The sequence below is a fragment of the Ailuropoda melanoleuca genome, chromosome 16 (genome assembly GCF_002007445.2).
Source record: "Ailuropoda melanoleuca isolate Jingjing chromosome 16, ASM200744v2, whole genome shotgun sequence".
Classification (NCBI taxonomy): Eukaryota; Metazoa; Chordata; class Mammalia; order Carnivora; family Ursidae; genus Ailuropoda; species Ailuropoda melanoleuca.
The window spans coordinates 74,584,107-74,604,218 of NC_048233.1; the positions used below are offsets into that span (position 1 = coordinate 74,584,107).

The 20,112-nt window shown below is 54.7% G+C and overlaps 1 protein-coding gene across 1 annotated transcript in view; it reads left to right on the plus strand.

The window, feature by feature from the left end:
* CREB3L1 (cAMP responsive element binding protein 3 like 1) overlaps nucleotides 1–20,112 on the plus strand; it is a 35,278-nt gene that overhangs the window by 11,866 nt on the left and 3,300 nt on the right. Inside the window, exons 2-10 of the mRNA XM_002921617.4 lie at nucleotides 7,002–7,230; nucleotides 10,270–10,454; nucleotides 13,515–13,593; nucleotides 15,354–15,511; nucleotides 16,213–16,362; nucleotides 16,515–16,573; nucleotides 16,764–16,832; nucleotides 18,712–18,811; nucleotides 19,732–19,858. Of these exons, the coding sequence (XP_002921663.2) occupies nucleotides 7,002–7,230; nucleotides 10,270–10,454; nucleotides 13,515–13,593; nucleotides 15,354–15,511; nucleotides 16,213–16,362; nucleotides 16,515–16,573; nucleotides 16,764–16,832; nucleotides 18,712–18,811; nucleotides 19,732–19,858 (1,156 nt within the window). The remainder of the gene's footprint in view (nucleotides 1–7,001; nucleotides 7,231–10,269; nucleotides 10,455–13,514; nucleotides 13,594–15,353; nucleotides 15,512–16,212; nucleotides 16,363–16,514; nucleotides 16,574–16,763; nucleotides 16,833–18,711; nucleotides 18,812–19,731; nucleotides 19,859–20,112) is intronic.

Sequence of the window (20,112 nt, forward strand, 5' to 3'; positions counted from 1 at the left end):
GGAAGGCGGCCAGGAGCACAGAAACTCTGGCTGCAGCAGGAGCAAGCTGGCACAGAGGCAGAGTTCAGGGCAGGCGTTCCTGGAGGCTCAGCTGCAGAAAAAATGCCTCGGTCCATTAACACACTGGCACATTCCTTTATTCACCCACTCATTCAGTCCATCAGGCAGTCACTTGGCAAACACCTGAGCACCTACCAGGTGCTGGGACCAGTGCTAGGCTTCGGAGCTACACCTGAGAACTGGACACAGCAAGACAGAGGCAATATGGCGGGCTCATCACAGGCTACACTAAGGCACTTGGAGACTATGGTAAGGGCAGTAGGGAGTCATGGATGGATACTGAGGGGGGGAGTCACATGAGTCATATTGTGTTAGAAGATTCCTCTTAATGGAAGGTGGAGAATGCTCTGGAGACGGATCAGAGTTCAAGCCTTAGACTTACCTTCATCAATGGCGTATTCACACCACGAGTCAGAAAGCTTTTTGTGAGCAGGAATTGGGCTTTGTTCATCTCTGTAGCCACAGGGCTGGGCACGTAGTAGGTGCTTTGTACATACTGAAAGAATACGTAAGTGATGAATAAATGGATGTGAGTAGATACCCTTATTCTCCAGAGGTCCCCAGTGCCAGACCTACCACTTAGTCTCCAGTGTCCTGAGCTGTCCCACAGGGATCCTCTGGCCTCTGTGTATGGACCAACATCTCCAGCAGCCAGACCGTGGGCTGCTGTGCCCTCAGTGGTGCCAGTCACAGCTAATCCCAGCCCTGGGCGGCGGCATTCACTGCCACCACTTCCTCCTGCCCAGACAGTACCTGGCACTGACCTCTGGGTTGGGCCACAGTACATGGGCCGCCTGGTCAGAAGATGCCAGGGGCTGGCCAGGAACCTGCAGGCCTACTCTCCACTTTCCTGCGGGATCTGTGGCCTGGCCAGGAAAGGGTTACCAGTGTCATGAGAGGGAACTGGAGAGCCACACCAACAGGGCTGGGGGCTACCGAGGAGGAGGTGAACGGGCATGCCCTCCCCAGGCCCTCCAGCACACAGAAGCAGCCTGTGGTGGGAGCCAGCCTGCACTTTCCTCTCTCCCTTCCTTTCTCCAGCATATGCAGGGAAAAACTCAATCCCCTGTGTTGTTCCCTCCTCCAGTCCCAGCCCTCACTGTCCCAGCCCCAGGCAAGCCTGGGACTCCCAAAACTCCCTCGCTGGGGGTCATATGACTCAGGCGTGTGGGTTGGCGCAGTCAGCATTTAGTTCTCTGGTGGTGTGACATGTTGTGTGTGTTCGAGTCAGAGGGTGCAGGACCGTGTCTGACCATCTCTGGGGTGGCTGCCCATTTGTGTGTGAGTATAGAAGAATGTGTGTTCGTCTCATCACACCTGAGGAGCGTGTCCTTGTTGGGGCTGTATTAGTGCCTGCTGGTGTCAGCCTAAGGGAGCCCCTGAGCATGTGTGTGCTGGGCTGTATGTGGAATGTGTCCCGGGATGTGGATCTTACTTTGTGTGGTATCAGAAAAGTGGTGGTTCCCTATGTAAGAAGGAACCTCACAGCCCATGACTGTGGAGTGCACACACATGTATGCACACACATACACACAGAGAGAAGCATTTCTGCTTATTTGGACTTGGGCTCTGTGGTGAATAGTTCGGTAGGGGGAAAATATGAAACCTCAGCAGCTGCCTTCCCTGGGCCTGTGGGGAATGGGGGTTGAGAGTGAGGTTGGAGGTTGGAACAATGTGCCCCCCTTCACCCCCATGCCCTTGCCAGGAAGGCTCAGGGACTGGCTCCAGGGACTGGAGAACTGGCTCCATCCCTTCCCAGTCCCCAGGGAGGCCAGGACAGAGGAAAAGAGCCCACTCTCTGAATACTAGTTCTCTTCACCCTGTCCCTGCCTGCTGCCCTTGCCTCAACAGGAACACAGTCTATAACAGATGGGGAAACTGAGGCCTGGCAAGGAGACATCACCTGCCCCTGTCCAGGTCTGCCCCAGAGCACAGCTAGATCTTGAACTCCCGAATCTGAGTCCAGGGCCTTTTCCCCTTCACAGGAGGACCTTTGATTCTGGCTCTGGGAAGGGGACCCCCAAATGCCCGGATGGTGATGCTTAAGGACGGGGAAGGCCTGACAATTGAATACCCAGCGGCCCACCTCCCCTCCCCTAAGTCCTTCCCTGGTGTCTCTTGAGCCTACCCACCCACCCGCCCCCCCCACACACACACACTCAGGGCACGGCACTGACTCAAGACTGGTGGCCCTTCAGCTTGAAATGGGGTCGATTTTCTAGTGACCACGAGGCAAGTAACCGTCCCGGAATGCATGGGTCAGTATGGGGGGGGGCAGCCTGCGGGAGGGAAGGGGGAAATGTGAGAGGACTCTCCTCCCATCTCTCCCCAGAGCTCACTCTCGGAAGGAATGTCCGGGCTCGGGATTCCCCCCCACTCCTTATCCCACAGCTCAGCCTGGACCCACTCTGGTCTCCTCCCTCCTTTCCGCAAGCACAGACTGAATCAGCGCCGGCGAAGGGAAAGACAGAAGTCAGGGCCCGGGGTGCACGCGCCGTGGGGCCAGGGGCGGAGGGAAGGGGGCGCTCTGAGGCTACCCCAGGTCCGGGGAGAACCTTCTCCCACATACTTCTGAGCAGGCAGCTGCACTTCCAGAGCTTTTCCTTCTCTGCACTGACCCCAGTGGAGAAATTACGGGAGGGGAACTAAGAGGAGCTTCAGAGGGTCCTGTTACGGCCCCAGGAGCGTACTCACTCCCCGCACGACCAAGGACCCGCTGCCCCGTCAGTGCGCCCTCTGGTAGGACTGTTCGCAGAGGGACGGAAGAGGCTGAGCTGGAAGAGCCGCGAAGGAACTTAAGAATTGCTGCCGGCCTCCCCTGCGAGCCGGAGACGTCCGAGGAGACCCTCCCTCTCCACTCCCCCCGCCAGCCCCCGCCTCGCTTGCTCGGGGGCCGTGCAATTCATAAGGGTCTTGGGACTGCGTGGGGCTGCCGGCCCCCTGGAAACTCCAAGGGGCCATCCCTGCCGCTGCCCCAAGCGCGGAAAAGGACACTCAGCCGGACATAGCGCTGCGGGCCCTTCCCAAGCCCCGGCCGTCTGCGAAGCTCAGAGCCCTCCTCCGCTCGCGCCCCGCCGCCGCCCGCTGCCCGCAGCCGCCTCCCATTGGCCGGGAGCTCCGCGGGTCCCACCAATTAGCAGGTCGGACTTCGGCGCGGGGCCGCCCCACAGCGAGCCGGCGTTAACCTTTGGCGGGCCGCGTACGGCTGGTGGGACCCGGTGGTTCTTTACGTTTTGGGGGCAGACCTGACTCCGGGAGCGCGTGCCGCCAGGAGAGGTGTGCGCGGGGGTGCGAGCAGGAGAGTCCGAGACCTCTCCGAGAGAGAGAGAGAGAGAGAGAGAGAGAGAGAGAGAGAGAGAGAGAGAGAAAAGAGAGGAGAGAAGAGAAGAGAGGAGAGGACCCGGGGCCGACTGCGCGTGGCCTCCGAGAAGGAGCTTATATTGGCATGACTGTAGGAAAAAGTCTTTAACGAGGAGGGAAACCAATCATAATATTTCCTTCTCTGGCTTCCCATCCCGGTTGCCTGGCAAGGCACCCCAGAACGCTCACCACCCCCGTAGAACCCTATCCCGCTCTGAACGTTGACCCACGACTCCCTGCCATTTATAGATTAACCCCCCTCTTCCTCCCCTGGGGCAATAATTTACTTCGGATAGTCTTGAAACCTCAGCTTTTAGCCTGTGAACTGGAGGTAAAGCTGGGTGTGGTTGGGGGTCGGGGGAACGCGGGCATGCTGGAGCTGAGGAGGCCTGAGATCCCTAGAGTGGGCTTTCCAAGGTTGCGGGAGGGTGGGTGCTGTGGAAGAAGTGAGAGGACAACAAGGAGAAGGTGACCCCCCCCCATTCCTGTGCAGCCTCAGAGCTTCAGAGGACCCCTCCCTAAACATCACCAACTCCCTGTGTGACCCTGGGTAGGTGGCTTTCCCTCTCTGGACCTCAGTTTCTTCTTTAGGAAATGGGGTGGGGGTAGGGAGTGAGGACCATGGGCTTTCTCAGGTCCCTTCTGTCTCTCATGTGATGATACAAACCAACCATAACTGAGCTGATTTGAGAAGCCAGGCACCAGATAGAAATAAGGCTACAAAGCTCTCCTGAAGGGAGTCCTTTCTGGCATGCTCCCACAAGCAGGAGGTTGGCCTGGAGCTGGTGAGACATGCCCACCATTGCCACCGGTGGTCCAACCAGCACACAAGGAAGCCCTGAGCAAAGAGGACCGGGTTTTCTGAGTGTCCTCCTCCCCCACCCTGCCTGCCCCTTGGCCGCCCTCCCCTTCCACTTGGCTCCCACCCTCTGGAAGCTCCATCCTGCTGGGCCTTGGCTGCTGTTTCCAGCAGGTGGGGGCTGTTCACAAAAGGGGGCCAGCTGAGCTCCCTGAGCAGGTTTCTGTGGGCACCCCGAAAGGGGTCTCTGAGAAGGACCTGGCTCATCTGCCTGGAGTTAAGGCCTTCAGGGACCCCAGCCCAGACTGAAGGAAACATTTCTCCTCTCCCAGGCCCCAGGAAAGGGCTTGGCAAACCCTTATCGCCTGAGGAGCAGCTGCTGGAGGAATACCTTAGTGGCTGACTCACTGCCCTCCCTTCCTCACAACCCCCTCCCACTGGGCCCCACACCAGGCCTCTGAGAGACCCTGTGAGAGAGGGCAGGGGCAAAGCGCCCCCAGCTGGGTTGGCCCAGGCCCTGCGGAGGGTGTAGCTAGCACCGTCCTGCCTGGGGCTTGATGGATGGTTGGGGCCAGGGTACCCTGTAAATGGCCTTAGTGTGGGATCATAGTTATTCTTAGAGATGTGTTTAGTACTAGTATCTCCTGGTACTGCCTCACCCCAGGCACTGATGAGCAATTGACATAATGATGGCCTTGCCCTCTGGGGTGCAAGGCCATGTCCCTCCACCAATAGTTATTGTGGGCCAGGTGCTAGGATCCAGCCGGTGAATGAGATACAGACCCTGCCTCAGGGAGTTTTCAGCCTGGCAAGCAGGCAATTCTTGCACCGAGGAATGTCTGCTACAGTTGGGGAAGGACTGGGCAATGAGGGTTTGTGGACACTTCTCTGTTATACTTGGCTTCCCTGGGCCTCAGTTTCCCTATCTGTCAAATGCAGATATGCAGCTTCCTTATCTCATCGGGTAATCGTGAGGATTAACAAATCATGCATATGAAAGCACTTTGGGAGGTTAAAATCACAGTAAAAAAGTAGGGTAGATAAGTTCTGGCAAACTGGGAAAAGGGGAAAGGGTACCTGAGTCAACGGGCTTCTGCATTTATTTTGTCCTTGATTCTTCGTTCTTCAGCTCAGCTCAGCTCAGGCCCAGAGTTTTGCAGTTTTCATACTAATAATGGCTAACAACCATTGAATACTCACTAGGCACCATTCTGCTACATGAATTAATGGGTGTGTGTTCTATGTATGAGTGGTATATGTACTTCACTCATTTTACACTGATAATCCTAGAAGGTGAGTATTAAGCACCTAACAGATATTTGATTTTCATGACAACACTGTGAAAGAGGAACTATTATTTCCCCTCTGCAGATAGGGAAGCTGAAGCATGGAGAAGTGAAATAATCTGAAGCTTAGTCTCAGAGGGCTTGCCTGTTCACCCCTTCGGGACTGGGGCAGGCTTTGAGTGTGCCATGCCAGAAACAGCCAACAGCTCCAGACCTCAAACCAATCCCCCAGAAGCCAGTCGTTAACCACTCACCAGGTTGGACTCAGGACCTGAAGCAACCCCCCTCCCACATCTCTTCCAACCCACCAGCAAATGCATTCAGTCAGTAAATAATGAACAGCAGTAGCATTTCCTTACATGTGTATCATTCTTTAGAGAGAAAAAAAATAAGCACCTACTGTATACCAGCCACCGGGTGCTTTATTAATAATAAGAGGCAATGTGTGTTGAGTAATTATTATGTACCCAGGGCCATCCTCACAATAATCCTGACAGAAACTGTTATCATCCTCACTGTACAAAAGAGGAAATGAAGCAGAGAGAGGTTAATTAACTTTCCCAAGATCTCAGAGATGAATATTTTTCAGACTCTTTTGTTTCTAAGAAATGTATTTGATTCATTACCGAGTCCATACACACACACACACACACACACACACACACACACACACACACACACACAGCTGGGACAAAAACCTCACCAGGTATTTAATTTCACTATGTGAAGTGCAGTCTGATATTTTCTACTCTTATTTTTTTTCTGTTTTATTTTTTCTTAAATCCTGGTTGTGACCTACTAGATGGATTTCACAACCCATTAAATGAGTCACCGACCCACAGTTTCATCAGCACTGAGTCATAGCTAGAAGTATCAAGGCCAGGATTCGAACCCAAGTAACATGGCTTCGGAGCCGAATCTCTTGGCATAAAGAACGTGTTGGAAAGCAGAGAGTCTGGAAGCACGAGGGCAGGCGGGGACTGTGTTAATGAGGGGAGCGGAAGCCTTGATAATCCCATCACTTTGCACTCCAGCAAAAGATACCAAAGTCACCAATATTGCCTTTGGGATGCAAAGTTGCTGGCATAGACACTCTTTAGTCCTCCCATGAAGTAGGGCGGACGGAAAAACAAGCTGAGGCGGGCTGAGCGATGGAACCAAGGTCACAGAGCCAGAATGAGAGAGCCCAGTCCTCTGTCACCTGGTCTGGGGATGCTATTGCTCACCTGGAGGATAATGACAGTGAGGCTGGAGATGGCAGCAGGGGTGGAGGGAGAGGTGGTGGTGACGGCAGTGATGGTCATGATAGAAATAATAGTGGGTCCTGGGGATATGGGTGGTGGCGATGGTGGTGGCATTAATGAGGCCGGGAAGAATAATGGAGCGGTTGCAGTGACGGTGGTGGTGGTGGCAGGCCTGGGAGCCCCCACCACAGCAGCATCTGCGCCCCCTTCCCAAGCTCAGCTGACGTGCCCATCCCCCTCCTCCTTCCCTAGCACTTCCCAGAGCACCTGGACCACTTTGCGGAGAACATGGAGGACTTCTCCAACGATCTGTTCAGCAGCTTCTTTGATGACCCTGTGCTGGACGAGAAGAGCCCTCTACTGGACATGGAACTGGACTCCCCCACACCAGGCATCCAGGCTGAGCACAGCTACTCCCTGAGTGGTGACTCGGCGCCTCAGAGTCCCCTTGTGCCCATCAAGATGGAGGACACCACCCAAGGTAAGAAAGGGCAGGGGACCCAGGGACAGCACAGACCCAGAAAGCCCAGGAGGGGAGGAAGCTTTTGACGGAACGGGGAGTGGGGGCACTGCAGGCTAAGACGCCCAGGGACTCCCAGAGGAGTCACCCACAAACACCTCTCAGAGGAGTGCTGCCTCCTGCCCTTTTGTTCTGTCTCATATCAAACCCATATGGACGCTGCTCACCAGGGGGTCTTACTGACTTAGATCAGTGGTGTGCGAAGGGTGGTTCCCGACCGATGGCATCACCTGGGAACTTGTTGGAAACGCAGATTCTCAGCCTCACGCAGACAGGCCGGATCAGAAACCCTGGGGGGTAGGGCCTAGCCTTCCAGGTGATCCTGATGCATGCTTGGGTTGGAGAACCACTGACGCAGAGGAGACAGTGGGGGCAACTAAACCATAAATGTGGACAAGTTTCTGAGACTCTGAACCTTGCCACCTCCTCTTACTGCACTGTCCTCTGAAATACTACCTAGGACAGATGCCTGCACCCTAGTTTTATTCCCGAAGGTGGGGTTCTCAGAAGCTCCCCTCCAACCAACCCCCCCCCCACCTTTTAAGCAAAGGACCATTTGAGTCTCTCCTCTCTGGTAATCAACAGACTCCAGATCACACCCCACCCAGAAATGGTCCCTTTGGGTGTTTCCTCAAAAACAGGTGGTCTTGACCCTGTCACATTGGTCTAAGTGATCATGGACACCTCTCAACCTCTCTAAAGCCTCAGTTTCCTCATCTACAAATGGGAATAACAGTAACTATGTTTGTAGTACTGTCTGGTTTACAAAGTACCTTCGTGTTAATTGTCTCATTGACTTCCCACTACTCACGGGTGAGGTAAGAAATCAATCACTTTTATCATAATCCCCATTTGTCTGATCAGAAAAATGAGGCTTCGGGAAAGCCAAATTGTTTAGGTCACACACACAGTAAAATGCTTGGTAGGGACTAGGGAGCAAGCAAGCCCCTTGATGCTAACCCTCACACCCTTGCCACCACCACTGGACTCGCAGCCTCGAGGGTACTGGGTGTGGACCCAGACAGGCTTCGCTGTGTGTCCTCATGCCTCCTCCAGCTGCAGTGCGATCTGGAACAAGTTGCTTCAGCTCCCTGGGCCTCTGTTTCCTCAGTTATAAAATGAACATAATATACGTGTCATGAGAATTCTAGCCAGGATTTTCAAATCTATACATAAATACCCAGTTTGGTGCCCAGCACGTAATATATAAAAAGAATTAGTGGCTATTTTCATTGTTCATATAAAAGTCCTGTCAATACTATAGTGGCTAGCACAATGAACAGCATTTTTAATTCCTCTTTCTCTTCAGAGGACAGTGGTCTTGAATGAGTTTCTTAATATTCTCGTCTACCAAATGGGGAGAATAATGGTGCCTGCCCCATAGGATTATTGGGAGGGATAAAAGAATTCATATGTAGTGGGGGCTGAGAGCCTCACTTACCTCAAGAAGTGTGTGCTGCTTCCAAGGGTCTTTGAGATTCCCCAGGGGCAGAGATAGGCCTCTGCACCCCCCCCACCCCTGCTCACCCCTGTGAGGGCAGGGACAGCATCCCTCCAGGGTCATGGCTGCAGAGGTCTTAGCTTCCCTGCAGGCCCTGGCTTCTCAGCCAAGTCTCTGGAAGTCACGTCAGCACATCCTCAGGCCTCACCCTGGGGAGGGGCCGCATGTGGGGTGGACCCCCTTCATCCACCCCCTCTAGGCCAGCCCAGCAACTCCTCGGCCACCCCAAGTCTACTTTTAGGGCAATTTGTCTGTGGGCCCTTTGCAGGGGCAGCTTCCTGGAGGCCGGACAGCTGGCCCTGTAATTTGGGAAGATTGTGGGTGTTCCTGGAGCCCTGGGGCAGCCTGTGGCCCAGAGCTGGGGCGCTCAGGCTCCCAGCTGGGTGGGGCCTAGTCTCTGAGGTGGGACCAGGCACCACTGACCCCCTCTCTCTACCCACAGCAGGCCCCAAAGGCCAGAGCCTCCTGGCCTTTCCCTTGCACGTTGGCTGCCTAGACCCCCGCCACACTTCACCACTGCCTGGGGCTTGCAGGGCTGACTTGGGGTGCAGGACTGTAGGCACCCAACAGGAAAAGAAGTGATGCCTGCCAGCCCTATGGCCCAGGTGAGGCAGGAGCCTCATTAGGAGGGCAGGAAGTGGGCACTGCTGCCCTGGGAAACTCGGACATCACACCTCACCGCCCACATGCCTTCCCCACCCCCACCTCCTCACCTCCCCCCACCCTGTCACCAGGTCCTGTGGATTCGCCCCTCTAAATTTGTCTCCAGTACGTCCCTTCCTCTCTATGCCCACTGTCACTTCCTTTGCTCAGGCTTCATCTTCTCTCACTGGACTATGTCACCAGCCTCCTGCGAGTCTCCCTGCCTCCATCTTGCCTGCAGTCAGGCCCTTCTCCACATGCATGCACCATGATTTTTTTTTTCAACATTACAGATCTGAGTGTGCTTAAAACCCTTCAGTGCTTCCCCATTACCTTTAGGACAAAGTCACAGCAGTGAGCCCAGCCTCCCAGGCCACACTACCCCTGCTGGCCTCTCTGGGCTCACCTTCCCCTTCCCTTTCCATTCCAGCTGCACTCAACTGCTTGCAACTCTCACTAGGTCCCCGGCACCTAGCTCAGGGCTCAGCAAATGTTCACTGAAGAGCAATCGTTATGTGAACAGTAGCTAGCATTTACTGAGCATTTACTGCTTGTCAGGCACTTTTGCAGATGAAGAAGCTAAGGCTCAGAGAGGTTTAGCAACTTACCTAAGGTCACACAGCCAGTCAGGACGGGTCCAGATCTGTTGTCCACGCCTGCTCTGTGAGCTGCTAAGTAACGTAGATGCCCCACCTCTTCTGGCCCCTGCCTACCTGCCAAGCGCTCCTCTCTGCCCTTGCCTGCCTGTACCCTAGCATCTCTCTTCAGCCCAGTCTAGAGCAGCTCCCAGGGGGAGGAGGGCAGCAGAGCCCTCTGCTCAGGGAGTCCCCTGAGCCTGGTCCTGCCCCCTTCCCCAGACGTGGAACACGGAGCATGGGTGCTGGGACACAAACTGTGCTCCGTCATGGTGAAGCAGGAGCAGAGCCCGGAGCTGCCCGTGGACCCTCTGGCCGCCTCTTCAGCCATGGCCGCAGCTGCCGCCATGGCCACCACTCCGCTGCTGGGCCTCAGCCCCCTGTCCAGGCTGCCTGTCCCCCACCAGGTGAGCCTGGGGACTGTTTCCAGGGGCTGGCGGAGGGAGGCTGGGTGGTGGGTCTCTGTGGGAAGAGGCTGCCAAAGTCCTGTGTGGCCTGGGGCTGTGTGAACTGGGAGCAGTGTGACCCTCGGGGCTGAGGGTCAGAGCTCCTGGACCAGGCCTCTGCCCACCCCTTGGGCTGCCCCCTCACCGTCCTAGAACGGGAACAAACCGTAGTACCCTCGGAGGAAGCTGGGGCCCCTCACTGTGTGCAGAAGGAAGCTGACAGGGACCCGGGCAGAGCTGGGAGTTGGGGGCCCGGTCCAGGGTCTCAGAGACGGAGAAAGCACAGGTCAGATAGCTCTCTCAAAGTGTCAGGATTTTTAAAAAGAAAGACCAAAGCGAGAATACAACAGCTGTGCTGTATTTCAATTGTATATGTTCGTGAGATCAATACTTTTTACCTCATACGCTCAGCCCCCCCCCCCGCCGCCGCCCACCATGATACTCAGGTAACAGCATTCGACTCTAGATCTAACAGCTGAAGAGCCTCCTGGGAATGAGAGGCCCAAACTCCGGGCCCTGCCTGGGTCCCAGCTCAGCTCTCATTTGTGCTCTGGGCATGTTGCCTTCTCTTTCTTCCTCAGCTTTCTTATCTGTAAAATGGGAGCACGAACTGCCTCCAAGGGGCTTCATGCCCTGAGTTCACAATATCAGGGCCGTCTTAAAATCCCTGCATTCAGGGTTTGACCGGCTCTGCCCCCTGCTGGCCACACGTCTCACCTGATCAAAATGTGTGTGGCCAAAGGCCAAGATCAGCCCCTCGGTACCCACCCCCCCACTGACCCAGAGGACCAAGGGTCAGCTGCAAAGGTGGAAGATCTTTTGTGACCATATCCAGGACTGGCTCAGCGACTCCCCAGGCCTCGCCAGAGCAGGAGGGGAAGGTGCAGCAGCAGCAACAGTCCGAGTCTTCGGAGGTCGGGCACGTGCCTCAGAGAAGGAAACCGAGGCTCAAGGAGCTAAGCGGCTTGCCCAGATCACACAGTCAGAAATACTGAGCTGCAGGGCACCTGGGTGGTTCAGTCGGTTAAGCATCCAGCTCTCGATTTCAGCTCAGGTCATGATCTCGGAGTTGTGAGATCAAGCCTGTTGAAGATTCTCTCTCTCCATTTCTCTCTTTCTGCCCCTCCCCCACCTCTCCCCCCTCAAAACAAACAAACAAACAAAAACACCCCCACACACAGAAATAATGAACTACATTCCAAACTTGGCCTACAAGCCCCGGAAGCCCACACTTCCCACTCTAGTGAAACCACGTTTCCCTCATGGAAGGCACGGGAACTAGAAGTTGGCATTGTCGGTAATGGGCTGTGTGACCCACCCTTCTGCATCACAGTACCTTCTCTGTCACTTGAGGGCTGAGCTGGGATGTAGACCAGAGAGTCTCCAAGGTCCCTGCCAACTGGAACCTTCTGTGATTCTTACTCATCTGCCTACATTGGCGATTCTGTGTCCCACCCACAATATCTTGGCCTCTCTCTGCTGGCTGTGGACCCAGAGGGGAGACTCGGCCCTGAACACCAGCACCCAGTAACACAGCGCCTTCCGCAGAGAGAACACCACTTAGATGCATGTCAGTAATCATGGTAGGAAGCCATGCATGTTCTTTTTTTTAAATTCAGTTAATTAACATATAATATATTATTAGTTTCAGAGGTAGAGTTCGGTTGTGTATAACACCCAGTGCTCATGACATCACGTCCCCTCCTTAATGCCTGTCACTTGGTTACCCCATCCCTCCACCCCTCTCCCCTCCAGCAACCCTCAGCTTGTTTCCTGTGGTTAAGAGTCTCTTATGGTTTGTCTCCCTCTCTGATTTCATTTTGTTTTATTTTCCCCTCCCTTCCCCTATGCTCCTCTGTTTTGTTTCTTAAATTCCACATATGAGTGAGATCATATGATAATTGTCCTTCTCTGATTGACTTATTTCGCTTAGCATTATACCCTCTAGTTCTAACCACGTCGTTGCAAATGATAAGATTTCGTTTTTTGATGGCTGAGTAATATTCCATTGTGTATATCTACCACATCTTCTTTAGCCATTCATCTGTCGTTGGACATCTGGGTTCTTTCCGTAGTTTGGCTATTGTGGACATTGGTGCTATAAACACTGGGGTACAGTTACCCCTTCAGATCACTACATTTGTATCTTTGGGCATGTTCTTGATGTCCTTTCTGGAACAGCAAGTTAGAATACAAAGACATAGGAGTGCATGTTTGTTTAAAACATAAATCTAGCTCTGTCAGTCCTTTGTGATACAACCCATCAGGGACTCCTTATTGTTTCAAACTTTTTTGTCTGGTCCCTTTCACCTTCTGTGAATCCTACAAGCACCCCCACCCCACCCCCTAGCCAGCCTTCTGGTCTTGTTTCCTACCACCCCTTCCTGACACATACCCCTACACTCTGGATACCCTGAATACTCACAGTTTCCAGATCTGGCCATGCTCTCTAGCCTCTGTGCCCTTGCAGATGCTTTTCCTCTGCTCCGAATTCCTTTCCTGTCATTTACCACCTGCCCTGTCCTTTATCTGGAACATTCCTTTTTATACTTCAGGACTCCTTTCAAAGTTCAGCTGTGTAGAGAGCTCACCCTGCGCCCACCAGTTAAGGCCTTCTTCACCTGTGCTACTGTTAACCAGTCACTGAACAGTACAGTGTGCCAGACATGACTTGCCCCTTGGCAGCCCACATCCTAAGGCCTGTGATGGTCAGCACAGAGCAGCCTCCACCAAGAAGATGGCTTTGGCCTTGGAGGCCACAAGAAGCCCTCCTTCTCCAAGCTGAAGGTCTAAACTACAATAACTACTTAGCCATCATTCTCTTCTCTTAGGTCTGACTTGGCTTCTCCAAGCCTGAGAACTTGCCTCTTCTTCCTCTGCGCTGTGCCCAGAACCCTGAGTCCAGCCACCTCCTTAATTGTGCAGAGCAGACCACCAGACTCAGGGAGGGTAGGAGGTTGAATGGCATGGTGGGGACAGCCCCAAGGGTAGCTGATGGAACTGGACCTGTCTCTTCCTCAGGCCCCAGGAGAGATGACGCAGACGCCAGTGATCAAAGCAGAGCCCCAGGAGGTGACTCAGTTCCTCAAAGTGACACCAGGTAAGTGTGTCCAGAGAGGGACTCTTCCTCTCTAGTCGTGGGCAGACAGTATCCCAGCTCCCTTGTCTCAGCCCACTCATCTCCCTCAACAGCCCCCATCTCTCCCCAGAATATCCTTTTCTCCATGCCCTGCACACTTTCCATCCTTCCAGCCCCTTCTTAACCCAGTCTATAACTGTCATCTCTGTTATTGACACCCTCACCCTGTTAGCTAATCCCCCTCCCATCATTCACTAATGGAAGCCCACTCTGTAGCCACCCATTCATCCATCCATCCATCTATCCACCCATTCATTTATCCATCCATCCATCCCTCCATCCATCCCTCCATCCATCCATCCATCCAATAAGAGTTCATTTGGCATGTCTGGGGAAGCAGAGAAGACAGTTCCTGTGCCCAAGTAGATCACAGAGTAGTGAGGGCCAATTTCATAGCAGCCATATGGATTAGAGATGGCAGATTCCCCAGGAGGCCTTGGAAGCACATCCCCAGATCTGACAGAGGAGAAGGGAACAGAGGAAACTTCTTGGATTGGCCAGAAGGAGAATAGGCTAACTGAATCTTTCCAACCCTACCCCATTAATTCATCAAACATTCATTAAGCATCTACTAAGTATCAGGTCCTGGGCTGAGTAGCACAAGGTTTAGAAAGATAAAAAAGACCCAAGCTTCTCCCTCACATTGCTCACTCCCTCAGAGAGAAGATTCACAGAAGGTAGAAAGGGGCCATCGTGAAAACATCACCTTGTAGAGAGCCCTTCAGTCTGCAAAGCATCTTCACATACATGAGCTCATTGCATCCTCACGGCTTCCAGAAGTCAGTTCACTCCCTTTCGACAGGGAAGTGAGGCTGGGAGGGGTTAATTAATAAGACTGTAGGTCACACACTTGGGGCGCATGACAGCAGAACTTGAACTCAGGCTCCCTGACTCCACATTTCAGGCTCTTTACATCATGGCGTCCTTATGAGGCAAATCGAAGTCCATGGAGGGAGAGAGGACTCAGCAGGGAGCAGTTTGGGGTGGAGTCTGGAAGGATGTGGCTTCTAAGCCTCAGCCCACTCTGCATGATCTGGGCATTCTGTGCTGTTCTGCAAGCTCCCCCTGCAGCTAGGCTCTCGGTCCTCCTCGTGGCTCTGCCCAGGTTGTTCCCTGACCACCTGCAGCCTGTCAGTCTTCCTGATGCTCTGACCACAGAGCAGCAGCGGGGAAGGGGAGGCTGGGGACCACAGGGCTCCTGGCTGGTCAGCTGAAAGCCCAGTGCCTGCTGTGCTGTCCTGTCCCGCTCAAGCTGGAAGTGGAATCCCCGGGATTGCTGTGGCTAGATGTTTGGCAGTGGGAAAAAGGAAGTGACAAAGGCTGTTGGCTTCCCCAGCCTCATCCCCATGGGTCTGGCTGTGGGCATGCTCCAGTCACCTCTGGGGTTACCAAGCTGAAGGCTCCCAGGGCCTGGACTCTGTGAAGTCAGGGAGAGGGGAGGGACTTCAAGAATCCGGCCTCCTCCGTGATAGCCACACCAAGGACCAGGCTTAAAGGAGCCAGGCCTCTGTGGCATCGAAGAAGGGTTGGCACTCAGGAATCTACTTCTGGGATGTCAGCTCGTCTTTGTGACCTGGCAGAGGGCCTTCTGATGGCACAGCTGGTCAAGGCCCCAGTATTCCGTCCCCCACCATGTCAGGGCTGGCCGACCTCTGATGTCCCCCAAGAGGTGGAACGCAACCCTGCTAACCTGGATTCCCCCCTCCCCCCGCTCTCCCCAGAGGACCTGGTGCAGATGCCTCTGACGCCCCCCAGCAGCCACGGCAGCGACAGTGACGGCTCCCAGAGTCCCCGCTCTCTGCCCCCCTCCAGCCCTGTCCGGCCCATGGCCCGCTCCTCCACGGCCATCTCCACCTCCCCCCTTCTCACCGCCCCTCACGTAAGCAGCTGGGGGTGGGCTGACCCTAGAGGCAAGGGACTGAGTTAGTCCATCCTGCACATGACCAGTGAGGAAGGGTCTGGGAGCCCCAAGCCTGAGGATCCCCATCCCCGTCAGAACTCAGAGAGGTGCCTACCCGGCAAATGGGAGTGAGAAGCTTTTAATCCTGCTCTGGGGTAGAGAGGAAACAGGTAGAGAGGTCCAAGAGGCCTGCCAAACCCCCACTGTTGCAGACCCGGGACTGGCACTCGACATTGCTGACCTCCAGGGGGATGGCTCAGGCTGCCTCCAAGGAGCACTTCTTGGGGAGCGGTATTCAGGAGGCCCCAGATCACCCCGGGGAACATGGAGCTAGGCCCCGAGTCCTGCATGGAGCCTCCCAAGGGAAGACTGTAGGGGTCTGGGGGGGGGGTTGCTGTTTAGGGCCTGGTCCAGACAAGTAAGCTTTGAGGCTGTGGATTCCAGGATGGGATCTAGGGGAACCCCCACCCTGCAGTAGTATACTGAGGGCCTAACATGCTGGGCTCCCAGCACTGTTGACACGTTAGTGGATTTAATTCAGATCCACCCTTTTTCAAATTAGAAAACCGAGGCTAAGAGAGTTGAATGCCTTCCCCGAGTCACACAAAGAGTAAATGGCAGAGCTTGAATTTGAACCCATGGCTGTGTGGTTCCTAACCATCATGTTCTACTTCCCACAGAAATTACAGGGGACATCAGGGCCACTGCTCCTGACAGAGGAGGAGAAACGCACCCTGATTGCTGAGGGCTACCCCATCCCCACGAAACTCCCCCTCACCAAAGCTGAAGAAAAGGCCTTAAAGAGGGTCCGGAGAAAAATCAAGAATAAGGTAAAGCATGAGCTGGACCTTGGCCCTGCCCTAGGGCTTCCTTGGTGGGTGGGAGCCTCTGCTCCCTTGGTGATGCCAGCCCTAAAATTAAGGGCCCACCAGAAATGGCTGTGTGGCTGTGGTAACCCCTGTTTTGGGGCCTCCCCATCTAGATCTCGGCCCAGGAGAGCCGCCGTAAGAAGAAGGAGTATGTGGAATGTCTAGAAAAGAAGTAAGCATCGTGGGCAGGGCGGCGGGCCTGGGACCCGCTCCCCAGCCTGCCCCATTTGCCAGTGCTCTCTCAGAGGGCACTGGAGCAGGGGGCTCAAGGAGTGGGGTGCCTCAGGGAGCGGTGGACGGGGCAGGGGGGCAGCAGTGAGTCTGGGACCTGCTCTGAGCCTGTGTCTGCTTGGCCCCCTCAGGGTGGAGACGTTTACATCAGAGAACAACGAACTGTGGAAGAAGGTAGAGACCCTGGAGAATGCCAACAGGTGGGTGGTGCCACCTGCATCCCCCCCTCCGCCCCTGTCCTTTGGCAGCCAGGGCCCGGCTCTGGCATAGCTCTGCAAGGCAGGAGACAGGAGGGTGACTGAGTTCAGGATGACAGGAACCCCAGAAACAGGAACCCTGCAGCCTGGGACCCCGGCTTCCCATCCTTCTTCATCCGCGCATGGCTCTAGACACCTGACAGGGCAGTGGAGCCACCTAAATGAGTTGGTGTAGGACGGTGGCTTTCAAAGCGGAATTCCCCAGACCAGCAGCAGTGGCGCCTGGGAACGTCGGAAAGGCTGATTTTCAGAACAGGAGCCAGGCCTACTGAATCAGGAAGCCCCCCGGGGAGGGCTCAGCAATCTGTGTTTTAATAAGCCCTCCAGGTGATTTGGACGTACCCTAACGTTAGAACCCCTGGCCTGGGTGGGTGCTTGCTACTCAGAGCTCTTCTCCCCAACAAACAGCATCAGCACCACCTGGGGGCTTGTAAGACCTGCAGGATCTAGGGACTCCCGCGCCCCACACACACACCTTTCAGAATCCATTTCAACAAGATCCTTCCAGCAATTCACATGCACAGTCCCCTTTGAGAAAGCTCAGTATGGGGCCAGCACGGCCCAGCACCTCAGCACCTCGAAGCTCCCTAAAGTCACAGCCTGGGGTTTTTGTTTGTTTGTTTGTTTGTCTTATCCCACTCTGACATTTTTGTGATTCTGGGAAAACTGTTAAACTTCTCTGGTCCCCGGTTGCTTTGTCTAAATGGGGATGATAGAAACTTTATCTCACAGAATTCTTGTGAAGATTTGATGAGACGGTGCAGGTGGAGGGCCCAGCACTGTGCTTGGCATTTAAGAATGCTCAATTAGCTTTTCTTCTCTTTTTTTTTTGTGGTTATTCTGAATTCTTGATAGTGCCTAGCCATGAGCCCAGAGTAGGTCTCTAATAATTATTTGCTGGGGTAAATTAAAATGACAAGAGACAACAGCTGGTCGTAGCAGGTGCTCAACAGAAGGCTTTTTCCTTCTTTCCTTCCTTCTCCCCCAGCTTCTCCAGCAGGATCCAGCCACTCCCCCGATTGACCTGGAGAATGCCCCCCACTCAGGGAAGGTGGGGCGGGAGCCCACACCCCTCACCCCTCTACCTCTGGCCCAGATTCCTTTCTGGCCCAAAATAGGGCCAGGCCCTTGGAGCTATTTCGCCACCTGCTGTACATTCTGGTAACTGCAACCCCACTGCCCCACGAGGTGGAGAAACGGGTTAAACTGTTGTGGGCCCAGCAAGGGCTGAGGACCCCCTGGGTGTTCCCAGAGGACCCCGCATTGGGTGGGACCTGGTCCTTGCCCTCAGGGAGCGCACAGTTAGTGAAGGAGAGTGACAGGGAAATCCATGAACAGAAACGAGGCGCTACAGGTGCTGTGATAAAAGCAACAGTGAAAAATTAACCAAAATGGTAGCTGCTATTTACTGGACCCTCACTGCACACCAGACGGCTACTGGACATGACCTTTCTGTCAGCTCTGGGAGTCGTGGGGTGCAAAGGAAGGAAGGTCAGTGTAGCTGTGACTGTCAAGGTGAAGAAAAAGGTGACCTCAGCCCAGGTGGGGCAGACCTTCCTCCCAACCCCACTTTGGCCAGGAGCATCACAGGAACCTCTGAGCCCCCATAGTGTGACCCAGCTATTCACCACAAGGCAGCCCCCAGCTTCCCCAAGCCACACCACAGAGGAGCCAAACAGTGACCTTTTCTGTCTTGACCAAAACGGGCACCTGGTGTGGAAGCCAAGTGTGGAGCCAGCCCAGGTGCTCCCTGGGAGAGCGCCAGGAGGCAGAGATGCCTGCTGGGGCAGAGGCTGCCGGGTGACTACTGTGCCCTCCTCAGGACCCTGCTCCAGCAGCTGCAGAAACTCCAGACTCTGGTCACCAACAAGATCTCAAGACCTTACAAGATGGCCGCCACCCAGACTGGGACCTGCCTCATGGTAGGTGCTGTTCCTCTCACCACAGGGCCACATGAGGACAAGTCCCCCAGGCTGGCTTTCTAGGAAGGCAGGCAGAGCTTTGAGGGATTGACCACATCACCAGGGTACACCATCCTAGTGCCTCGTGAGCTGGCTCCTGAAGACCTCAGCCTCCTTCACCAAGCCCATGGAGCCTTCTAGAACATGACCTTCCCTGACCAATTCTAACACAATGTGGATGTGTAGTGACTCACATGAACCCAGCTAGGGAATAGCAGGGCAAATCCCTTGAGGAGGCAGCTTCTGTACCCTGGGGGTGAAAGGGCCTAGGGAGACACAAGGTTGGGAGACACTTGGTTCTTTCTTTCTGGAATGAATAGTGAGGAGAAGGCTGAGCAGATCTGTAGAAATCCAGAAGAATGTGCAGGGTGTGGTTCAGGCATCTGCAGGTCCCTCTTCCACATGTCCTGGAAATGTGCAGCTTGCTGCCTCCTGGCTAATCACTCCCCGGGCCCTCTGAGAGCCTCGTGCTGTCAGGTGGCAGGCACGATGTGGGCCAGGCTTAGTTCGGGCTGTGTGACTCTTAGCTCCTCCTGCTGAGAATCTGGTGTGATGCTCTGTCCCCCCCAGACCCCCACCTACTCCTTTCTCCCTGTCCTGGTTCCCCCACCTTATAGGTGATAACCGTGTTGACCACTTCCCTTTTTTTCTGTCTGTGGTGGCCCCCCACCACAGTGGGCTGAGATGGCCTGAGCAGCCTCTCCACCTTCTCCAAAAAGGGCGGAAGACCACGCATCTAGGGGGTGGCCTGGTCTGGGCGCTGCTTTCTTGGAAAACCACTAAGCTTTTTATGCCTGCTGGTTTTGGGGGGAGAAGGATTGGGGGTGGCCAGGATTTGCACCTGCCCCACCTGCTCTGACCACCACTCTCTCCACTCCCAGGTGGCAGCCTTGTGCTTCGTTCTGGTGCTGGGCTCCCTCGTGCCCTGCCTCCCTGAGTTCTCCTCCAGCTCCCAGACTGTGAAGGAAGACCCCATGGCCACGGACAGTGTCTACACAGCCAGTCAGAGTGAGTGCCCTGAGCCAGGCTAACTTCTCGCGGTCCCAACTTCTGGGCATAAGCCAGCTACGAGAGAGGAGCGGGGTTCTGGCGACATCTCATTTTACCTCCTCATTCTGTAGATGGGGAAACTGAGGCCCCCAAAGGGTCTATGATTTATTCAACGTTAGTTGTGGAATTGGGACTACAATGCAGGCTCACCCAAGAGTGGCCTGTTGGCGGGGGGAGTTAGGGGACAGCAGGAATGTTCCCACCCTACCCGC